This window comes from Fistularia commersonii, chromosome 16 (assembly GCF_037954325.1).
Source record: "Fistularia commersonii isolate RoL2024-O1a breed Wild chromosome 16, RoL_Fcom_v1.0, whole genome shotgun sequence".
NCBI lineage: Eukaryota > Metazoa > Chordata > Actinopteri > Syngnathiformes > Fistulariidae > Fistularia > Fistularia commersonii.
This window is the reverse complement of record NC_141299.1, coordinates 10,226,405-10,248,355: the sequence shown is the minus strand read 5'-3', so window position 1 is coordinate 10,248,355 and position 21,951 is coordinate 10,226,405. Positions and strand designations below refer to the sequence as shown.

The 21,951-nt window shown below is 37.1% G+C and overlaps 1 protein-coding gene across 3 annotated transcripts in view; it reads left to right on the top strand.

Annotated features, from left to right (window-relative positions):
• Positions 1-21,586, top strand: part of LOC147225871 (guanine nucleotide-binding protein G(q) subunit alpha) — a 34,044-nt gene extending 12,458 nt beyond the window's left edge. The window contains exons 2-8 of one of the 3 annotated variants that reach the window (XM_086161381.1): positions 11,483-11,667; positions 11,856-12,010; positions 12,911-13,039; positions 13,714-13,842; positions 16,562-16,691; positions 19,143-19,296; positions 19,740-21,586. In XM_086161381.1, coding sequence (XP_086017507.1) covers positions 11,483-11,667; positions 11,856-12,010; positions 12,911-13,039; positions 13,714-13,842; positions 16,562-16,691; positions 19,143-19,296; positions 19,740-19,930 — 1,073 coding nt within the window. In that variant the 3' untranslated portion in view covers positions 19,931-21,586. The remainder of the gene's footprint in view (positions 1-11,482; positions 11,668-11,855; positions 12,011-12,910; positions 13,040-13,713; positions 13,843-16,561; positions 16,692-19,142; positions 19,297-19,739) is intronic. The other 2 variants (XM_086161379.1, XM_086161380.1) reach the window with 2 other exon arrangements.
• Positions 21,587-21,951: the final 365 nt, after the last annotated feature.

Here is a 21,951-nt window from a genome sequence, read left to right as displayed (position 1 = left end):
CAGAATCTCTATTGAAGCACATTTGGAAAAAGGAGTGGCAAAATTTCTTCCCCTTTCTCTTAAGTAGTGAAAGGCTAAAGAAGGTTATATTGAAATCACTGTATTTTTGTAAATGCTTCAATGGGAAGTGTTTGAACTGATCAAAATTCCAATCGGAGCTTTTCCCCCTCCAATATAGTGGTTGCTATTAATCAGTGATATTTGTTAGGTGAGACAAGTCTATAATGAGTTTAGCTGTATCAGGATTTTAACCACCATGTTTAACCAGTGTCCCTGATCAGTTTTATTGCTTCTCTCTGTAGGATTGGTAGCTGGTCCATTTTTTGATACAAAGAGCTTTTACTCTCACAAAGCAGGTTTGAAAAGGACAGTATGTGAAAACCATATTACATCTGTTCAAACATGTTGATAATGTCTCAAGAAACTTTAAAGCCATTTGGGGAAATTCTGCTTTTTTGCCCTCCTATCCACCTGCCCAAGACTGTTCGTCTTCTTTAATCACTCTCTGCGCCTCTGTTAGCAAGTCTTTGGTTATTGGACCCTTCAATAACAAATCATCGAAATACCCCAAGATCTTTGTAAAGATATTGCTTGTATTGATACAAATTATATTTGATAATAATCTTAACAGATGTCTGTGTGAACTGTGTGACTTTGTGAGCCTGGAACAAGTTGAAAAATGCACAGTAAGTGTGAGTTGGACATTGTAGGGTCTAAGTAATGTTAGGGAAAGAAAATTCCCTTGGAACCCTGGAGTACTCAAGAGATTCCTTCACTGATGGTATGTGGTAGTTTGTTCCACCACAGGAAACCACAATGAGAACAGTCTGGACTGAAATTGCCTTTTGTGTTTGGATGGCAATGTTAGTCAACCTTCCTTGGACAAATGTAGTGGCAAGCAATGGTCATAAAGGCCGAGTTGACATAGCTTTTTTGTTTTTTCTTCTGTTAGCATCTTTTTTTCCAAGTGCTTGCCCTTTTTGATGGTGATGATGATAATTGGTGATTTGTTTTTGAGATTGTCCTGTTTTGGTTGTAACATCCTTATTTGATTTCCTTGTCCCAGATGAAGAGCACAGGGCAGATTCCAAAAATTCTCTGGATTAATCTGCGTGATTTCAGATTATTAAAAAACCCAGTGAATCATCACAATTCACACATACATGGAAAAACACTGTTATACTGAAATGTGTGTCTGAGAAAGTACTGCTACAGTTTTCTTTTTATCAGCTTAAAACTGAACGGCCATCACAACCTTATGGAGATAGCATTTAATAACATGAGATCATGCTGTTGCTGATTCATTGATGAGTTCAATTAAATTATCTGTGCTAACTTTAAATTAACATAGACCAGCTCTGTAGCAGTATATGAATAAACTGAAAGGCGGCAGTGTTACCAGACAAACTTCAGAGTTTGAAGTAAATTTGAGAATTTGAAATATAATGATCAAACAAGTGTATCCTGCTGCACTGAGAAATGAACTTTTATTGGTAAAGTGGATTGGATCAGTCCTCTTGCAGCTTCTCAGCACATTGTGATAGACGGCTGTATGAAAACATCCCAGATGCTTAGCCCGTCTTTGTAGCAGAAGGAGCAGCCTCAGTAGCCGCAAACAAATGTGGAAACTGGCATTTTAAAATAATGACCGGTACCGAAAATTTGGATACGGCCTCCAGGGTTTTCCCCAAATAAGTTTTTAGGACTGGTACAGGATATCTTTGACATGGTTTGGCAGTTCAGCAACACATGGTAGTAACATTAAGATTACAGATCATTGATGGTATCAATACAATTAAAAGCATGTATCAACACTGATTCAACAGGACCTTGTATGAAATTGATGATATTTGTAAATTTGAATTTTTAATTAGGTGTTACAATAAGGCATGTATTCACATCACTGAAGAATGCTGAAGTCTAAAAATTCAAGTAACATTGAAAAGAGAAATTACTTTAACACAAAAACAATATTTTAGAAAAATTAGATATTTATATAAATACTTAGTTATATTTCTAGATATGTAATACGTTTTTTTAAAAACTGGAAAAAAGTCTTCACCATGACAAAATCCTTCCTTGTATTGATGGTCACTTTTAAACAGAAAAATAAGATTGCTAATATCCCTGACAAATGAATAAAAAATTATTTTATTCAACTACTGGTACTTCTATTGGCGGCATGGTGGCGCAGTGGTTCGGCTTCTGCACAGGGGACCTTTTTCTGTGGAGTTTACATGTTTTACCTGTGTCTGTGTACGTTTCCTCTTGTTTACCAATGTCTTCCCAAAGTGCAAAATCATGCAGCAAGTTAATTGGAAAATATGGGAAAATTGCCTAGATTTGTGAGAGAGTGAATGGTTGTCTGTCTGCATTCGCGGCCCTGCGATTGACTGGGGACCAGTCCAGGATGAACCCTGCCTCTTGCCAGATGGCAGCTGGGATAGGCTCAAGCATCCCCTGCGACCCTAAGTAAGATAAGCGATAGATAATAGATGGTTAGAATTACTGCTATTTATGTGTTGTCATATACTGTAAGTGCTGCTGCAAGGAATCACTGTAATCGTTTCAACAGTTATACAGTACAATATGGTGGTCTTTGAGAATCCGTATTTGCTAATACCTGTGCTTAAACCTCAGCAAAATATAAATACAACTTTCTAAATATATTAGACACATAAGATTTACAAAGAAATAATGTTTGAACATATTTTTTCTGTTTAAAAAGGATGAAAAACAACTTCATTGCTATAGGTAATTGGCTGAAACATGCCACATTTACAATAAAGTCAGGGTCTCAGTGTTAGTTTTAGAAAAATAGTTGTCTTTCAAACACAATGAAAGGGAACATGCAAGTAACTTGTGCTTAATTGACTCCTGGGCCAAGCTAATGTTGTTGACATTGTGACCTGTTAATATAGTTCATATATAGTTCATATTGCTTCTTCTCTCATAATAGAAAACCAATTAACATTCAACACAAAACTCCTTCATTCCAAAATTCCCATCATAGCAAATCATTACACTGTATTTTTTTTTTTTTGGTCATAATGTAATGACCTTTCAGTCATTACATTATAACTGCTACACTGACCACTGATGTGACTTGAACAACACTATCTGGATATGATGGCGTCTGTCAGTGGATGAGATGTAAGTTGAAGTCTTGAAACACAGAGAGTGAAAAGTGGAAGTGATTTTGACAATGGGAAATCTTATGTGTAAAACAACTGGGTTAAGGCATCTGGCTTTGCCAGATAAATCCATGGGTGTGTATTGCATCACTTACAAGACATGGCACCAGGATGCGCCCCAGTGGAAAAATGCATGCACAACAAGTCCTTTTCATTTCCTTAATAGCAGAATAAAGTACCTTGCCATACAAACACAAAAAGGTTTAGGAATGGTTTCATGAGCACTGCAACAAGTTCACTTCTGTTAACTTGGCCTCCAAATTGCCCAAATTTCACTGTAAGTGATCATGTTGTGAAAATGTGCAGGGCGCATACTTTACAAGCTCGATCCGCCGAGGTCACACCTCACTTTTAAAATTTCACAACTGAAATGAACAGCATTGGTTGGAAAAAAAACATCAGCTTTAAAGTTGACTGCTGAGACTTACTGAATCCTATATTTAATACTAAACATTAGTGTGTTCTGCCATGTATGTCATTACAGTGCAAGAGTTGCCATGGGAACTAATATTAACCCTCAGGAGAGACTCCAGTGAATGCACAGAAACTTCTCTGTGAGAAATGCTGTTTTGCTGTTTTTTCAGTTAGGCAGGCAAACAGCAAGGACTTTATGCTTGCAAAATTCATAAAACACAATATACACACTCAATTAACCAATCAAGCTTATTTTTCTGTTTTTTGTTATTTCAAAAATACATTTCTACTGGTGTCAGTTTTAACCTATTTGGAGCACTGTGTCTCTCACATTCCAGTTGAAAACTGTCAATGAACATTTTATATAACCATTTCAATAAGGAGTAGGCATTTGTGGCCATTTCTTGGACATATTGTGTGAGAAACACTCCAGTGTTGCCTGACCTGTTTTCTGAATTGAACGATCCTGTCCGGTAATAGGGTGTGAGACACAAAGGGTACTCCTTCAGTGTAAACTTAATTAAAGTCTTCAGTCAGTAAGTCATATTTAACTCCTACCATCTAATCCTGGTTGGATATGATGTATTACCATGCACTTTTTATCTGTCAGTGAAGACTTACGGCTATTGCATGAACATGCACATTAGTATATATCATAGAACCTAGTAGTGCCTTTGCCTGATGCCTGATCAAAAACTATCTGTTATTGGTTTGGTTGCCTTTATTCTATAATATATATAGTAGACAGTCATAGAATAGAAAATATCCATCCATCCAACGTCTGCCGCTTATCCTGCAGTCAGGGTTGCTGGAGCCTATCTCAGCTGTCAGTGTAGTACACCCTGGACTGGTCCCCATTCAATTGCAGGGCCACATATACAGACAGACAACCATTCGCTCACTCACTCATTTGGGACAATTTTCCAATTTTTTTCCAATTAACCTGCTGCATGTTTCTCGACAGCGGAAGGAACCTGGAGAACCCCGAGAAACGTACACAGACATGGGGAGAACATGTAAACCCCACACAGAAAGGTCCCCTTGTCAGACTCAAACCAGGGTCCTTCTTGCCGAAGCGCTAACCACTGTAGTGGTTGAACCATTTAAGGATAAATAAGCTACTTATGTGTGTTATATATTGAATATACACTGATGTCACCAGTCATGTTCAAGAAAAAATAAATCTTACTCTGTACTTAGTACAGACTTAGTAAGGACTAAGTCTTAGTACAGACTTAGTTTAAAGTAAATACTTAGAACAGATAAGGCAAGTATGTTTTTGATTGGTAATAATGGTTTGGCAGCAGGACTGAAACAGAATGAAGGTCATAGACCAAGGATGGAGTCACTAAAATAAATTTGAAAACAAGTCTTTCTGTGGCTGAAGACACAATTCAACATAGATTATAAGGATGCCGTAACATTTACAGTTTAGCCGGTTTTAACTATACGTCTATTGCTCAATATAATTGGAGGCAACCAAAAATCGCAAAAAGGTCCAAGTTCCTTTTGTCTCCATTATATACAATAAATAGATTTATAACTTTTAAATAGTATAGCTCATGATTTTATGGATTATTCTATTAGAGGCTTACTAATTAAAAATACTATCCTGTCATTTTCAAGAGGAAATTACACTGTGTTTTTCATCTTTCTCAAACAATCAGAGAAATGCCTTTATCAGCTCCAGTGGATGTATAAGTATATGTAAAAGATATATATATATATATATAAGATATATATATATATATATCTGTTATATACACTTATACATATATAAACTTATACATATATATACACTTATACATACATATGGATAAGTATATATATGTATATATATATATATATATATATATACGCGTGTGTGTGTACGTGGGTATACAAATATATATGTGTGTGTGCATATATATATATATATATATTTATATATATGTGTGTATATATATATATGTGTTTATATGTGTGTGTGTGTGTGTGTGTGTGTGTATATATATATATATATATATATATATATATATATATATATATATATATATATATATATATATATATATGTATATATGAATGTGTGTCTCATGTGTTTATGGGAATGCTTGACCATTCTTCCAGAAGTGCATTTGTGATGTTACACACTGATGTTGGATGAGAAAGCCTGTCTTTCTGTCTCCGCTTGAATTCATCCCAAAGGTGTTCTATCGGGTTGCAGGCCAGTCAACCTCATCCACACCAGACACTGTCATCCATGTCTTTATGGTCCTTGCTTTGTGCACCGGTGCACAGTCATGTTGGAAAAGGAAGGGGCCAGCTCCAAGCTGTTCTCACAAAGTTGGGCGCATGGAGTTGTCCTAAATGTCTTGGTATACTGAAGCTTTTAGAGTTCCTTACACTTGAACTTACACAGTACTAACTACACTGAAAAACAACCCCACACCATACCCCCTCGCCCCTCTCCACCAACTTGATATTTGGCACAATGCAGTCAGACAAGTACCGTTTCCTGGCAACTGCCAAACCCAGATTCGCCCATCAGATTTCCAGATGGAGAAGCACAATTTCTCACTCCAGAGAATGCGTCTCCACTGCTCTAGAGTCCAGTGGCGGCGTGCTTTACACCACTGCATCAGAAGCTTTTCATTGCACTTGGTGATGTGTTGCTTGGATGCAGCTGCTCGGCCATGGAAACCCATTCTATGAATCTCTAGGCGCACTGTTCTTGAGCTAATCTGAAGGCCACATGGAGGTCTTCAGCGATTGACCTCTTTGCACTGAGTTGGCGAACTCTTCGCAGGATGCGCCTCAACATCCGCTGACCCCGCTCTGTCAATTTACGTGGCCCACCCCTTCATGGCTGTGTTGCTGTTGTTCCCAAACCCTACCATGTTCTTATAATACAGCTGACACTTGAGTGTGCAATATATTAAGGAACGAGGACATTTCACGACTGGATTTTTTGCACAGGTGGCATCCCATCAAAGTTCCACGCTGGAATTCGCTGAGCTCCTGAGAGCGACCCAATATTTCACAAATGTTTGTAAAAACAGTCTGCATGCCTAGGTGCTTGATTTTATATACCTGTGGCCCTGGAAGTGATTTGAACACCTGATTCTGATTATTTGGATGGGTGAGCGAATACCTTTGGCCATATATTGTACTTATGTATATGCGTGTGTGTGTATAAATATATATATATATATATATATATAAATATACACACACAAACTTACGGGCCACTGTATTTGGTACTTTAGTCCAACTGCTTGTTCATGCAAACTCACTTTGTAGCAACTTGGTTCACTTTGGAATGAAGATATGGTCAGGACAACCTCCTAAAATTCAAGCCAAGCATCAGAATAGGAAAGTGAGATGATTTGAGGCACTTTCAACGTGGCATGTTTGTTGGTGCCAGACAAGCTGGTTTGACTATTTATTCAGAAACTGCTGATCTACTGGAATTTTCATGCACAACTACCTCTTGGTCTTACAGAGACTGGTCAAAAAAAGAAACTTTTCAGCGAGTGGCAGTTCTCCGGACAAAAAAATGCATGGTTAATGCTAGTGGTCAGAGGAGAATGTCCAGTCTGAGATAAAAGAAAGACCTGCAGTCCCTCAAAATATTTTGTTGTTACAACCAAAGTATGAATATGTCTATCTTAATACACTACCTATTCAATCTTTAAACCAGATGGGTTGTAATATTGGATGGCCACACTGACTGTTACACCAGTCAGCTAAGAATAGGAAACAGAGGTTATATTTTGTACAGGGTTGCCAAACTGGACGAAAAAGGATTAGAAAAATGTTGCTTGGTCTGATGAGTTTTGAGTTCTACTGTGATGGTTATGTGTTATGGTTAGAATTTGGCGTAAATCGTGTGAAAAACCACAGATGCTTCCTGCCTTTTATCATGGATTCAGTAGGGCAGCTGTAAAGATCTGCAGCCACAAGCCCAGAGTGTTTTGCCACTATATACAGTCGTGTCTAAATATTTTACATCGGCTACAACCACTTTCTTGACTGCTTCAGAAAAGATAGGCTTCAAGCAAGACAATTGCAGAGGATGAGATTGTGATTAGAATTTTAAATATGGTCACCAAACAAACCAAAACAACAAAATTGATATTTGAATTATTGATATTGAAAAATAATGTACTAAGGAAAGAGAATGTGTGTTTGTTTCAACAAGTTTTACAGACCATGTACATATATGTTAGGGTAACCTCATTTAGCAGTTAAGCAGAAGCAAATTTCAAATGCACCGCTAGGTGCCTGGCAACAAGCTTTATCTCATCTGGTCTAATTTGGAACTGTCTTGTGGCTATCAGTACTATACAGCCTTGAAGAGACGGGTGGATTGGAAGATCAGCAGTGGAAAACTTGACCATGTTGAAAGGAATGCCAGTGATGGAACTGTGGGAAAGAGGATTGCTCTGCAGAAAATGCAGAAAGAGATGGATTTATGTAATAAGATAGAGAAAGTATACCTTGAACCTTGGTTAACCTGCCTTCTCATCTGGATGATCCTGTGATGTTAATGACCAGTATTCAGGATTTATACTTTCATGCTGATTAATTAGCTTGCCATGCCATTATTGCCAAGACATGTAGCTTGTTTGCAAATTAAATATTCTGCTGAAAATTCCATTGTGGACAACATTGGAAATTAGAGAGAGGGTAAGGGCAAAAACATCCTGATAAAGGTTGAGACTCCTTTCTCAAAAAATGAAGAGTATTATTTTCTTTTCTTTCAAATTTCTATATTTCATCCATCTGCTGACCGTGTTAGATATGGTTAACAGGCGAACTGTTGTAGTACTTTGCATTGTGTCCTGGAGTGGCCTAGCCAGTCTCCCGACCTGATCTCAATAGAAAATCTTTGGAGGAGGCTGAAAGTCCATATTGTATCCCTGCTGTAGTGTGTGCAAACCTGGTCAAGTACTACAGGAAACGTCTGATCTCTCTATTTTCAAACAAAGCTTTCTGTACCAAATATCAGTAAATTCTTTTTTTTTCCTGATGTATCAAATACTCGTGCAATAAAATGCAAATTAATTACTTAAATCAGATTATGTGTTTCTGGATTTTTGTTTTTAGATTCCATCGCTCACAGCTGAAGAGTACCTGATTAAAATTAAATTTACATGCTCTGTTAGTGGAAAAAGCTGAAAAATCAGCAGTGTATCAAATACTTGCTCTTCCCTCTGTATATCAATTGGAGTATCAATACATTTTGTTAATGTCAATGAAATGACAGAACACTACCTTTTCCTTTTTCCCATATATTATCAGTACAGGCAGGTTCATTTACATTGCTCAAGACTTCCTTTTTTAAAATGTCTGACTTATCCCTTTATAAATGAAAGGTGTTAGAATGTAAGTGTGAACATTTAGAAATTTCTGTCATCCATAAAGTACATCATACGTGATCAAACAGATATAAATAAAATTGCTTGTTTTTTTGTTTTGTTTTTTAGCTACTGTATAGTAGCTATAGTAGCTACTGTATATTGACACAAGGTAGTGTTTTAACATACACATAATCTACGTTCTGGGCAGCAGCTTGATTTGTTAATTTGTATTCAATTAAATGTGCCCTCAAAACATCTTGAAAAACCCCAACAGTTTAAAAATGTCCTTTAAAGCTCCAGCTCTTTAATTTGACAGAGAATGCTGGTCACAATTGTATTTTATTTCCTATACTGGCTGTGGATGCTTTCTGCGTGTTTCTCACATTTGAAAATAAACATTCATCTTCATGATGTAGACTCTCCATTGGGCCGGTCTTAGTGAAAAATTAAGAAATGGTCTTGAGTTGAGCTGAGCCAGGCAGCCCTCATGTAGTTAATCTTAGCTGATCCACTTATCCAGACTCTGACCTCTGGAAACCATAGCCAAAACAATGCTTACATTGTGTTCGATTGCAAATGTTAGAACACAGGAACCAAGATGACATGAGAAGTGGATGGATAAGGGCTTGAACACACTTGAACCTGTAGATAATTGTCATGTATGTCTGATTTTGACCCTCTCATAGCAAATTTGTTAGTTATATGGTAGCTCACATTTCTTAAGCCCCAGGCCAGGACATTCTGCCTTTTTTGTGTGGGATCAAGACCAGTGCATTTCTTTCTTCAACATTATCTTCTGTTCATGTATATTTATCTTGAGCTGAAACACAGCATGGGTTTACTATGATTTAAGTTATCATAGTTCTTGCTGATTTTCCAGACTAAGATGTAAAGCATGAACTGAACCTTTCACAAAATAAATATTTTAATTTTATCTAAATATGTTTAAATAGAAAAAGAGTAAAACTAAAAAGCTGTGGCTTGTCATATATTAGTTGAGAGCAAAATGTTGAAACTGGATATTTCTACTAAGAAGTGAACCAGAACACAGAACTTCCTTTAGTTCATTGTATGATTTTCCAATTGTTGGTCCTGTAAGATGCAGCCTCAGGAAAAGACTGGCTGATGATCACATTTGTTAGTTTTTATTAGTATATCAGTATTTAACGTGGGCACCCTTACATTGGAAAATCTTTTCCAAAAAACTTTTGGTACAATTAATTTCTTTTAAATAACAGCGCAAATATCTACACAGTTTTCGACTGCCGTAACAAAATAGACAACTTTGAACTGGAGATCCATGGTACTTTTCTGAAATTACTATAAAACCCTTCATGTCAAGTCATAGGGGCCATACTGATATTGTCTAAACATGTACAGGGGAGGGGCTATCCTGTCTATCCTGTTGATATGTAACATACTAGTATGGGGTGTCACGTTAAGGAACCATTAAGTACAACCAACTTTATTTATTTATTTGGTTGGCATTACACAGTACCAGACATTTGGTACCTGTTCTAAATTGGAACCAACTGCCACTTTCCAAAATTGTTTTGACTCATTACCACTAGGTTACAATGTTGTAAGGTAGCTAGAACTATTCATGTTTTAATACTGCCCTTTTGTACTAAGCATAAAAAACTAGATTTAAGAACATTGTCAGCGTCCAATAGTTTGATTACTACCTTTGTAATATCTCTTATCCACTGTATACCATGCAGTTGTTTATTTTGGGTCATTTTATTTCTAAACATAAGGCCCAGGTGAAGATAGTCCTAGTGGACTAGTTCAAGAACTTAGTGAAATAACTTGCTGTCCAGAAGAAAAGTGAAATAAACTTGATTTATGATTCATCAGTTTACAAAGGTCCTTCCATCTGTTCTTCCATTCATTATCTTTTATGCTTATGTTGCTTACCTATTGCAGGGAGGGATTCCAGCAAATTCCAGATGACATTGGGCGATTGACAAACAGATGTTCCCAGGCTATTATCTTTTGTTGTATTTTTGGTATTTTTGTCTCAAGGCAATGGCAAGAGGCATTTTGCTTTTTAGATATCTTTCAGTTCAATTATTTCTTTTGAAATCTGTATCTCTGGAACATCTCAAAAATGGAAACTATAATGTACTAGGACTAATTTAGGAATAATAGCTTTGTTTCTTCAAAGTCCTTGAGCTTCACTGATTATACCTTTGCAATATTTTTTCTTTTTTTTCAAGTTTGAGTAGACTATAAGTAGCAGCATGTATCTCAAGTATCTTAAGTGGAAATGTTGATCACACATGTTGACCTAATACAGGTTACTGTTAGGAAGACCATACAGAGTTGTCTTTTAATGCGGATGAAAAAAGAATTAATTTAAATGTTAAATTGTGATTCACATTGTTTGAGACAGATTAGTTTTGCTTTTACAGATTAAATTGTCCTGCATAGAGTAGGACAAAGACTGTCCACACTGTCTTAAACTCATGTACCCATTTGCGATGCATCATAGGTTGTCAGCTTACATCCAGTATCTTCTCTCCTCAGGTACTGGAGAGAGTGGCAAGAGCACTTTCATCAAGCAGATGAGAATAATCCATGGGTCAGGCTACACAGATGAGGATAAGAAGGGCTTCACCAAACTAGTCTACCAAAATATTTTCACCTCAATGCAGGCCATGATCCGTGCGACTGAGACCCTAAAGATCCCGTTCAAGTACGAAGAGAACAAGGTAAACAATCGTATCATGGTTGTAATTTTCAATGTTTGTGTTTAAAATCATACTTTCAATAGGTATATCCTCATGTTATTTATTACCCACTGTCATTCAATTGTCTTTCATCATACATTTTCATTTGCACAAGTTCCTGGCTTGAAACACTATTGCTAAAGTTAGGATTTCGGTTGTTTCTCTCCTAGAATAATGCCCAGCTGGTGCGCGAGGTAGATGTGGAAAAAGTGTCGTCATTTGATCAGCCATACATCAGTGCTATAAAGATGTTATGGACTGACCCCGGCATCCAGCAGGCCTATGATCGCAGAAGAGAGTACCAACTTTCTGACTCAACCAAATAGTATGTTAACGATGTGTATATACATAAATGACTAATTCTGGATTTGTATGTATAAGTAGAAAATATGTCTCTCTTTCTCTGGTTGTGTGAGACTACACTCAACAGCAGAAATAGATGGTGATCCAAGCAGAAATGACTAACAATAATATTAGGAAAACATTTTAAAACTATATTAAAGGGAGATATTGATATTTATACCCACCAAATTTTGCAGGTTATTGATGTCATTTGAAATGGCATATTCTTATTCCTATTTTAGAGTTTGTTGCTTGGATATGTTGCCATTACCTCTGGATATGCAGGGTGCAAGCAGCCACTTGAAGGAAAGTTAGATGTTCTCACAGTGATTTGGGTTCAGTCTGCTGTTCAGTGATATTTATTCAAGTGACATTATATGGCAAATGACGCATTCTGCCCAACTGTTACAGGTGCATTATTTGAGAAGACATGGTTGTCAAGATAATCTATGGTTACCAGTATGCTTTTTAATGTTTCAGTTGCCTTTGCAAAATGAATTAATTGTTAATTTAGTCATCAGTCACTTTGAGAATAATATTGATTGGAGAGCAAATAGCAGCAACACAGTGACAATTAGTGACAAATGTTTGTGCATTAAGGAACACCCTGCATATCTCTAGGAGCTGTCAACACATATTGGACATACATTTAAAACATGGTAAATGTCCTGATATCGTTGTTGGTCTAATGCAGATCCTGATTTTTTTTTTTTTTTTTTTTTACTTAAATAACAGATTACCTTTTGCATTATTGTATGTCCGTTTATATTTATTTGAGTTGCGTTTTTGTCATTTTGCAACAAAAGATAAAAGCATGTAGTCTCACACAACTGACAGATTTTGCCTATATATGCATGTCTGTCACGTGTTCCTCCCCTTCCAGTTACCTTACTGATTTAGAACGAATAGCATCATCGGGGTACGTGCCCACTCAGCAGGATGTGCTGCGGGTTCGAGTGCCCACCACCGGAATCATTGAGTATCCATTTGACCTGGAGAATATTATCTTCAGGTACTGCTGTCAAGTGCTGCTGTGTCTAGTTGGCTGGCTGGACGACAGTTGTCAGCCAGTTTGAAACTCGTCGATGCCGCGATCTCCACACCTGCCTTGTACTGCACAACCTTGCTCAGCACTTAAACACATCCCTGATGGTACATCCTCAAAACATTGCAATCCGTTCAACAAGATTAGCTGCAAAATCATTCTGTCTTTCTTTTACATTCTGCTACTCGAAGCTGTCATCCTCATTACCTCAGCCACTACTCTGTTAGACTCCCAAAGATTAAAAAAAAAGTAATCAAAAGTCACATCTTAAACACTGAGTTTCATATTTAACATAATCTGAATTACAAATTTGTTTACTCTAAGCAACTTACACAATGCCTAAGTAATTGAATATATGAATATTTTGATCAGATTCAATTGATATTGACGAGAAACAGGATATAGTCGAGGATTGTTTTGTGTCTTGAGACATGCCATCAAGGATGAGGCAAAATTTCTGAGATTGTTTGTGGGCACTGGAACAAAACTCTGCCTAATCCCCTCATAACTCTTGCGAATAGTTTCCCTTGGTTACATCTGGATGGATCCACTTGCTTTTGGATGGTGTATACTGTATCTGCTATTATGCTTCACTTTCTCTTTCCTCCCTCTTTTTCTGTTGTTGTGCTTCCTTTTTCCAGCTATCTAAGTGATCTGGATCGCATTGCTGAATCCTCCTATCTACCAACTCAACAGGATGTGCTTAGGGTTCGAATCCCAACCACTGGGATTATAGAATACCCTTTCGACTTGCAAAGCATCATTTTCAGGTAGAAGAAGAATCACACTACATTGACAAACTCTAGCATTCACTCCATACTCATCAGGTCTCCATTTCAATGTCTGAAGGTTCTCAGTAGTGTAGGTTAGTATGTCAGCCTTATCTAGAGCATGTAGTCCCCATAGAAGCCTTTCGTTATCATTGTAATACGTGCACAAATGTCACTATTAGGCAGGTTATTAAACCAAAATCATCAGATTCATAGCACAGTATGTCCTGGGAGATTTTCTGTTTTTTGTCTTTAGCTGTTGGCTGGAAAAACATGCAATTTAATGAGGAAGGAATGAGGCTTGAGGAAAGTTTGATATTGAACTGATTATTACTGAAAGTGAATTGTGTAAACAACAGAATGTGAATTCTTCACAAAGATTCCCAAGCTGCACTCTTCCACTAGTATGATGCTCACAAAAAGCAGTTTTTTACATGTGCATGTATGTGCATCTGTGCACACACATGCCAAATTTCACAGCCATTCAAGACACTGAAACAAGCTTGAGTGTTGCTACAAATATACAGAGCAGCTTCTATTTCTTCTCAGCTCACTATAACAGAACAGAAAGTGAATAAGACTGATTACAGAAGGGTGCAAATCGATAGGAAGCCATCATGTCAGCCCCCTCCTACGCTTGGCAAAGCTAAAATAACTGCTTACAGTGTGGCTGTGCTGAAGAGGTTCCCAGCAGCCTTGCTGCAGCTAGCTGATAGGCTCCTATCTGCTAAGCTGTGATGCTGATGTTGAATCACTAAATGCTCTCAAAAATACAAACAAGAGCTGGAGAAGAGGTGTTAATTGTTTTTTCCCCTGAAGATAATGGCTATTTAGTTGTATTAGTTGCGAATAAATCTGTGTTGTAATGGTCCTCTAATAAAGCATGAGGCAGCCATGATGCCAGATTGGAAGCTCCTCAACTCAATGTGTGGATATTAAGAAGCACATGTGGGATTGTGCAGCTTGTGCTTGCAGTTGTCAGCCTTTAGTCGTAACAAGGCGGCCTTTCATCGGGAGACATTTTCATTAAGGCGTGCTTCCGTCTCTTTTAATTGGCTTTTGAAGTCACAGAAAATGTCATTTCACTTGGCTTATCCAGTATAGGAGAGCTTATCATACTAAGTAGGTCACTCATCCCTGCCAGAACAAAAAAAAAAAATGTTGTTGATGTGAAGGAGTTTTATTTTAGGCCAGCTCCTTAGGAATACTTCATTTATCAATGCCCACCCTCAGATAGGCAGACTCTGAGATTTATTATGTGTGATCAAACCAAAATGATATTGAGTATAAGGTGATATCTATGTAATCTATAGCCTTTCACTCTGTGAGATTTATAGGCAGAATGTTTATATCGTGATGAAGTCATTTGTATGGTCTTCAAAAATGAACATCAGGCAACTTAAATAAATCCAGCGATCTCTTTTCTGCCTCTCTTTAATTTCATCTATTTGGGAAAGGGAAAATATAAAATCATTTTATGCAAAAGCTGATCCAGGTCTTCTACCCCGAAATCAAAACCCACATATCATTCTATACAGGGGCTGGTTTAGACATTTTCTGTCTTCTTGCATTCCAAAGTGGTTCCACTCTGATTGTCTGACTGGTCTGTTTTGTCTATCCTGGTTTCTTAATCTTTTTTCAGTCATTCCCTTGTGCTCGGAACCCATTGTTTTGCACTGTATCCTTGTCCTTTAGAATACAATTGGCATTTTTATTAATTTGTTTTCGAAATAGACTTCATTGCATCAAATTTGAGGGAATGATGGGTAGTATCCAGTGTGTATACAATGACTATTACTGTCACTACTGGCCAAAAATGACATTGGAATATTCCCTCTCAAAATCACGCAGGCTCAAATGAATAATATCTATTTCTCATATGACTAGGGATATAGTTCTTGGATTGTAACTCCTGCCGTCTTCAGACCAAAATCCAAATTAATTCCAAATGTGGGTTTTAGATTACCCGGCATGCAAATTACACTCTCCTGCTGCATCTTCTAAAATCGTTTAACACACAGAGTTGATGGTGATTGGCTCGTTCAGCTTGACCTACATATTGCTGATTCAAATCAAATTCATTATGGAACACTATAAGACCTTATATGTACCACTTAATTGTTAATTTGGCTCACCTTAAAGAAAAGTTTGTTCTGTCCTTTGCAATTAATGTTGCAATTTTTTTGCAAATATTTATTCTAGTCCTATTCTCTGAGATATTATGTTACTTAGGTGGTAACAGGAATGCACCACTGACTGAAATATTCGCAGCCTTCCCCACTCAGTACAAAGCTTATTTTATCAAAGATTGAAAAAAGAGAAAATGCATTTTGCAAGATGAATGGCTCTGATAAATTTCTTGCATGAAAATCATCCTCCTGTCCTGAAGTGACCCATTTCTTTGGCTGCTGTCATGTCATCAGCTGGATCACTTCAGGGTTTCCTCCCTGGGGATTCTGTTTCAAAATGTTGAGTTAATTACTAATTAAATTGAATTGCTTGATTTGGGGGCATAGGTGTTTTACAAACTTTGGTTGGATTGCAGTCATGTTATCAAAACTTTGTCTTAAAAATGACTGATACATTTTGTATGCCATCAGTTGAAATGCATGTCTGTATAGTACCTATTTAAAGCATTACAAACTGTTGAAAGCTTTTTGCTTTTTTGCCTTTATGATCATTTCACATACTCCATTTTATCAAATCGTGTCACATTCAGGATGGTGGATGTGGGGGGTCAGAGATCAGAGAGGAGAAAATGGATCCACTGCTTTGAGAATGTCACCTCTATCATGTTTTTGGTGGCCCTCAGCGAGTACGACCAGGTTCTGGTGGAGTCAGACAATGAGGTGAGACAAATATTTTATTTAAAATCTAAACCCATTCTGTGCATGTAATTTTTCTCATTTGTCTTATTGTAGCATACCCTACCAGCCCTAATTGAATCTTTGAAATGAATTCACTAATACTGATCACTTTGGTATTCGCATGTGATTTACCTGAACATGTTTGCAATTAAAGCAGCACAATTTTATAGTAACTTCAGTAATTTCATGGTATTGGTGTATTTTAAAGGTATGAAGATTCCTCAGCTCATTTCAACACAGCAAGATGTGTGTCGACATGATGCTGCTACGCTATCACATTATTTAAATCAGGATTGAACTTTCAAGTAAATCAGAGAAAACCAACTCTAAATATAAGATATTGATTCATGACAACAGCACTTTCAAGTGGTAAATTTGGCATCAATGAATTACTCCTACTTTTTTCATTTTGAAACTACTGTGCTGTTTGCTCTGGTACGTAAAGAACAAGTGCTCCCAGCCAACTCCTGTGGTTCACCACAATTCCTGAAAGACTATGACAGAGACTGACAACATGCCACCAAATACTCAAGAAGGGGTAATCTGTATGAAGTTTTTTCATAAGATAGATGGAAGATTTTGTGACCGTAATAGTCAAAGAGACACGTCTCATTAGTCACATTTTATTGGTTGGTAATAACCATGAACAGTTTGACTCAGAGGAATTTTTGGACACATGACCTCCCCTGTCTGTTAACAGTGACCTGACGAAATCCACATACAGTGAAATTTACCTTAAAAATGGTTTGGGAATTAAGTAGTCCTGAAGAAGATCATTTTAATAGTATTGCAGTCAAATGTGGTTGCTATACCATGTCAACTAAATTCTGTTTGTGTTAACGAAGAGCATTTACAAATCATAGATACTTGATAAATTAGATGTTGTGGAGGAATTTGAACAGTTTTTAGTCAAATTTGTACAAGCATCTGTAAATGTTTCCTGTCAATGCTGTGGACCATGCCTCCTCTGCTTCATCAGATAGAATTACCAAAAATAAAGCTAATGTGATTTACCCCTGCATGATCTCCACTCGTCTGACAACAAACCCTTTCTCTGATCTGGTCATATGACAGTGGGGTTTTGTAAAACAGATCCTGCTGACAGGTTGACTTACTATATCTCCTGTTCACCAGGGCAAGTTTATCATGATAACAGTAAATCCACTCTGGTAAAAGTGTATTTGTGCTGTGTTTTAATCTGCACTGGTCTTGCCAAGATTTGACTTCAACTGAACGCTTTGTCATGGGAAAATAATTTTCTTTCAAGCGGTTTCTTTTTTTCATGTTCCTTTCCTCTTATTAGTGTGCATGTGGTCACATTCTGCACTAGGTAACTTTGATTGACCTAAGGTCTGTTCCTAAAAAGTTGATGGCTGAAGAGAGTGGGCAGTATTGAGGTATTGCTGTCTGCCATGATTATCCTCCATTGTTGACAAGCTCAAGGCAGATTTTTGAATCCTGCAGACTTAACATGGTAGCCTTGTTTTAATGTCTTTGACGCCATCTGGCCAGGTATGGCCAGGATCATAATGTGACTTGCAGATATTAAACAGTTGAGAGGGGGTGCTGGCCTTGAGTTGAAGTCAGAAGCAGGAAAAAGATTCAAATTTGATACCAGATCTCAGCTTTTACTTGTTTAAATTTAATTCATTTCCAAGTCCTCTTCAAATGTTTACTTGGTTGTCTAGTTTGGGTAAATTGTGCAGTTTCAGAACATGCTTGTGCCAATTTTGCATTCATAAAATTAGTCCGACCTCACAAGAAAAGCAATGTTTGGATCATTTTAACTATCCGGAAAGTTTCTCGTCTGTTACTACAAAACATACTTCTGTTATGGTTTCAAGTGACAAATGACAGTAAAGGCTTAATTTTAACCATTTTAAAATTTCAAATGAATGTCCATAAACAGAATAAGTAAAAGTATAACAACTTCAGTAAAAGTAAAATAGAAAAGACTTGTGGTCTCATAGGCCAATGCAGTGAAAAACAACTTAAAAACAATAGGGAAAAAACTCTCTTGTGTCACAGCAAACTAAGAGAATAAACAGGGAAAAACCCCTAAAGATTGTGCCTGAATCTATCCCCACCTAAGCACAGAGGCCCTGGAGACAGTCTATAAACACCTAGAGGCCAATAGTGAATTTGGCGTGATTACAACTAACCAAAAAGTACATAAGACTGATATGTATATCCTTAGTTGAGTGTTTGGCCACAATCTTAAGAAATGTGTCTGTTAAAGGTTGTCCTTTTTTTAAATAGCGTATATTTTGTCTGTATTAACTGTAAATTTGGTCAAAACACAATAACTTGGTTGAGCCTGCTGTATTGAATATATTAATCAAGATTTGAACCGCCTGTTGTTTCTATTCATTTCAAGGGTGTACAGAAGATCTTCTTTTTACTCACCCACCCTTTATCCTCTTGAATGTTTAGAATCGTATGGAGGAGAGCAAAGCTCTGTTCCGGACCATCATCACATATCCTTGGTTTCAGAATTCCTCTGTTATCCTCTTCCTCAACAAGAAGGACCTGCTTGAGGAAAAGATACTGTATTCTCACCTGGTTGACTACTTCCCAGAGTTTGATGGTAATTCGACTGTTAAATTTTCTCTCTTTTATAACATAATCTTCCATCTGTCAATGTCTGAAATCTCCACAGGCATCAGTTGCGTTGTTTACTTTGTATGGTAAGGAAAGCATATATCTCAAACATGCCTGGTTTTAGACTGACATCTTGAGGCTATATTGCTAAACTACAATACCAACTTAAAACCTTGATTGATTCAACTTGAAGTCTTGTGCTCCTATACAATGAAATGATGACAAGCAAGTCATCCCAATCAGTTTGAAAAATATTTTTTATAAATAATTCGTGATTAAGTTGTTAAAACCTATTTTTTAACTCAGTACTTTTTTAGGATGTCAGTAATAAGATGATCGTCTTTCGACCACTATTACAGACGGCAGCATAATAATTCTGAAATCATTTAAGGCCAGAGTTTAAATAATTATATTCTATCTATTTTCCAGGTCCCCAGCGTGATCCCCAAGCAGGCCGAGAGTTTATCTTGAAGATGTTTGTGGACTTGAATCCAGACAGTGACAAGATCATCTACTCCCACTTCACATGCGCCACTGACACAGAGAACATCCGCTTTGTCTTTGCTGCGGTCAAAGACACTATCTTGCAGCTGAACCTCAAAGAATATAACCTGGTGTGAAGCCAAAATATGGAACAGGAGGAAAAAAAGAGCGAGCAAGAGGCCTGCAACCCAACACACAATGCAGGATCCACTCATAAAAACCTTTACATCAGCATGAAACATCGCTGCTCCAAGAGATAAGCATTGCTTTATACAAATCAGACCAACTATCAATGTTGTGTCTCTTGTGCATTTACCTTCCCAGTTATTGGTTTGTCTGCCTTTTTAATTTCACTTGTTTATCTCTTTTATGGTTTTAAAAATATCTTCTCTTGCACCAACACACATAAACTACCCAAATATAACACTCCCCCCATTTGTGCTAAACCCTTTGACCCCCACTCTCTTGGTCGTATTCAGATGTGGAGTACCTGTTGTTTCTCTTTCTTTTGCCTCGGATATTTCTAACGCAATTTTTTCTTTACTCTATATTATCACTGTTGCTTATGCGTTCAAGGTGGGTTAGTGGCCTGTCCCTGAGTAGACAAACTTTTATGGACAAAGGGCTCTCACCCTTCTTATTTAACCCATACACGTTATATAGTACAAAACATGGCGGAAGGAGGACAGGAAACAGACCTGGACATGGGTCATCTTCAAATGATGACTAATTACAATCACTATAGGAATCTATTATCAGGGCAGTGCTCGGAAACATCAAGATACCAAAATATTTTTCACCCAAGCCCAAATCAGAGCCCACAAGGTGTGTTGAATGTAAATAAAGTTTTCATGCTACTTAGGCAGTGTGCGGGCAAGACACAGTTGAATCCACAATCTGTTACATTATTCCTACAGTGCTTCTCAAAATACGTTGATTTTAAGATGACTACTCAAGGAATTCTAACCCTCCAGAATGCCTAAATACAGTCTTTTCATATTGCCCCTCATGTTACAAGTGTTTCAATGAACAGCATTGCCAGTATTTATGTACTGCGCATCAACCCCACCGTTTGTATCACATTACTAAATTCGGAAGTACTTTTATATACATAGAAGAATGATGCCAGTATCCTGTTCATCACTCATGTAGATCAGAAAGCAAGGATTACGCTACAAAAGGTGTGCTGCAACAATCCAAACCATGATTTAGAATGATTTAGCTGTTGATGGCAAATATCTAATTATGTGGCATTGGTTGCTATCAACGGTTACCTGTATCACATTTCACAAAGTACTGTGATTTATTTTCTTAGTTTCCATCAGTGGTGAGAAGAATCTTCCTGGGCACATGTAAATTGCGATACAAGATCAGTACAGTGCAATAGTCCATGGTAGACTAAATAAAAGTCCAGCGTTGGACTTGATCACCAAAATGGCTTTCTGTCTGTAATCAACTATACTTATATTTGGCTTATGTTTGATAAACTTTAATGAACGTCTAGAGAGTAAATAGTTCTTTTTTTGTATGTCTAATTTATCAATCAGATTTATGTATTGTTGATACGGTAAATAAGACTTGGATTCAGTCTCCTTAATTTCAACTCAAAAGATTTTCCAACCACGGAGGCAGGAGATTTTATACTGCTGTAAAATATCAAAACTATTTTATGGACAAGTGTTCTATCTTTCTAAAGAGTCTTCATATATTTAGTTGTCGCAGTTCTGTTTAAATGCTTGACAATGGAAAACATTGTTTCCATTTCAAGTTCATGCTTTATGCAAATTGAAAAATGAAAACGTTTAAAAAAATAGTGGTTAAATATTTAACTGTTTGAGGATTCTTGCATTTTTGTAATTTTTACAGATGCGTGTTGGCTATTGGTACCAATCCCATATTCTGTCTCTTGCCTGATGTTAAAATATTCCATAAAGCTGAAAGTTTATAGATGGCTATATTTGTCCTCACTCTGTAATTCAGGTAAGTTTTCATAACTATCATCACAAGGGCTACTACTAGCAGCTGCTGTAGAATGGAAGGAATCTATGAATGGCGTAGAGCAAAAGGTGCAGTCAATTAACGGGGGTGCTTTAAATCAAGAATGTGTTGACATCCTGTAGATGTTGATGACCAGGTTTAGTGTGGGAAGAATGCATCA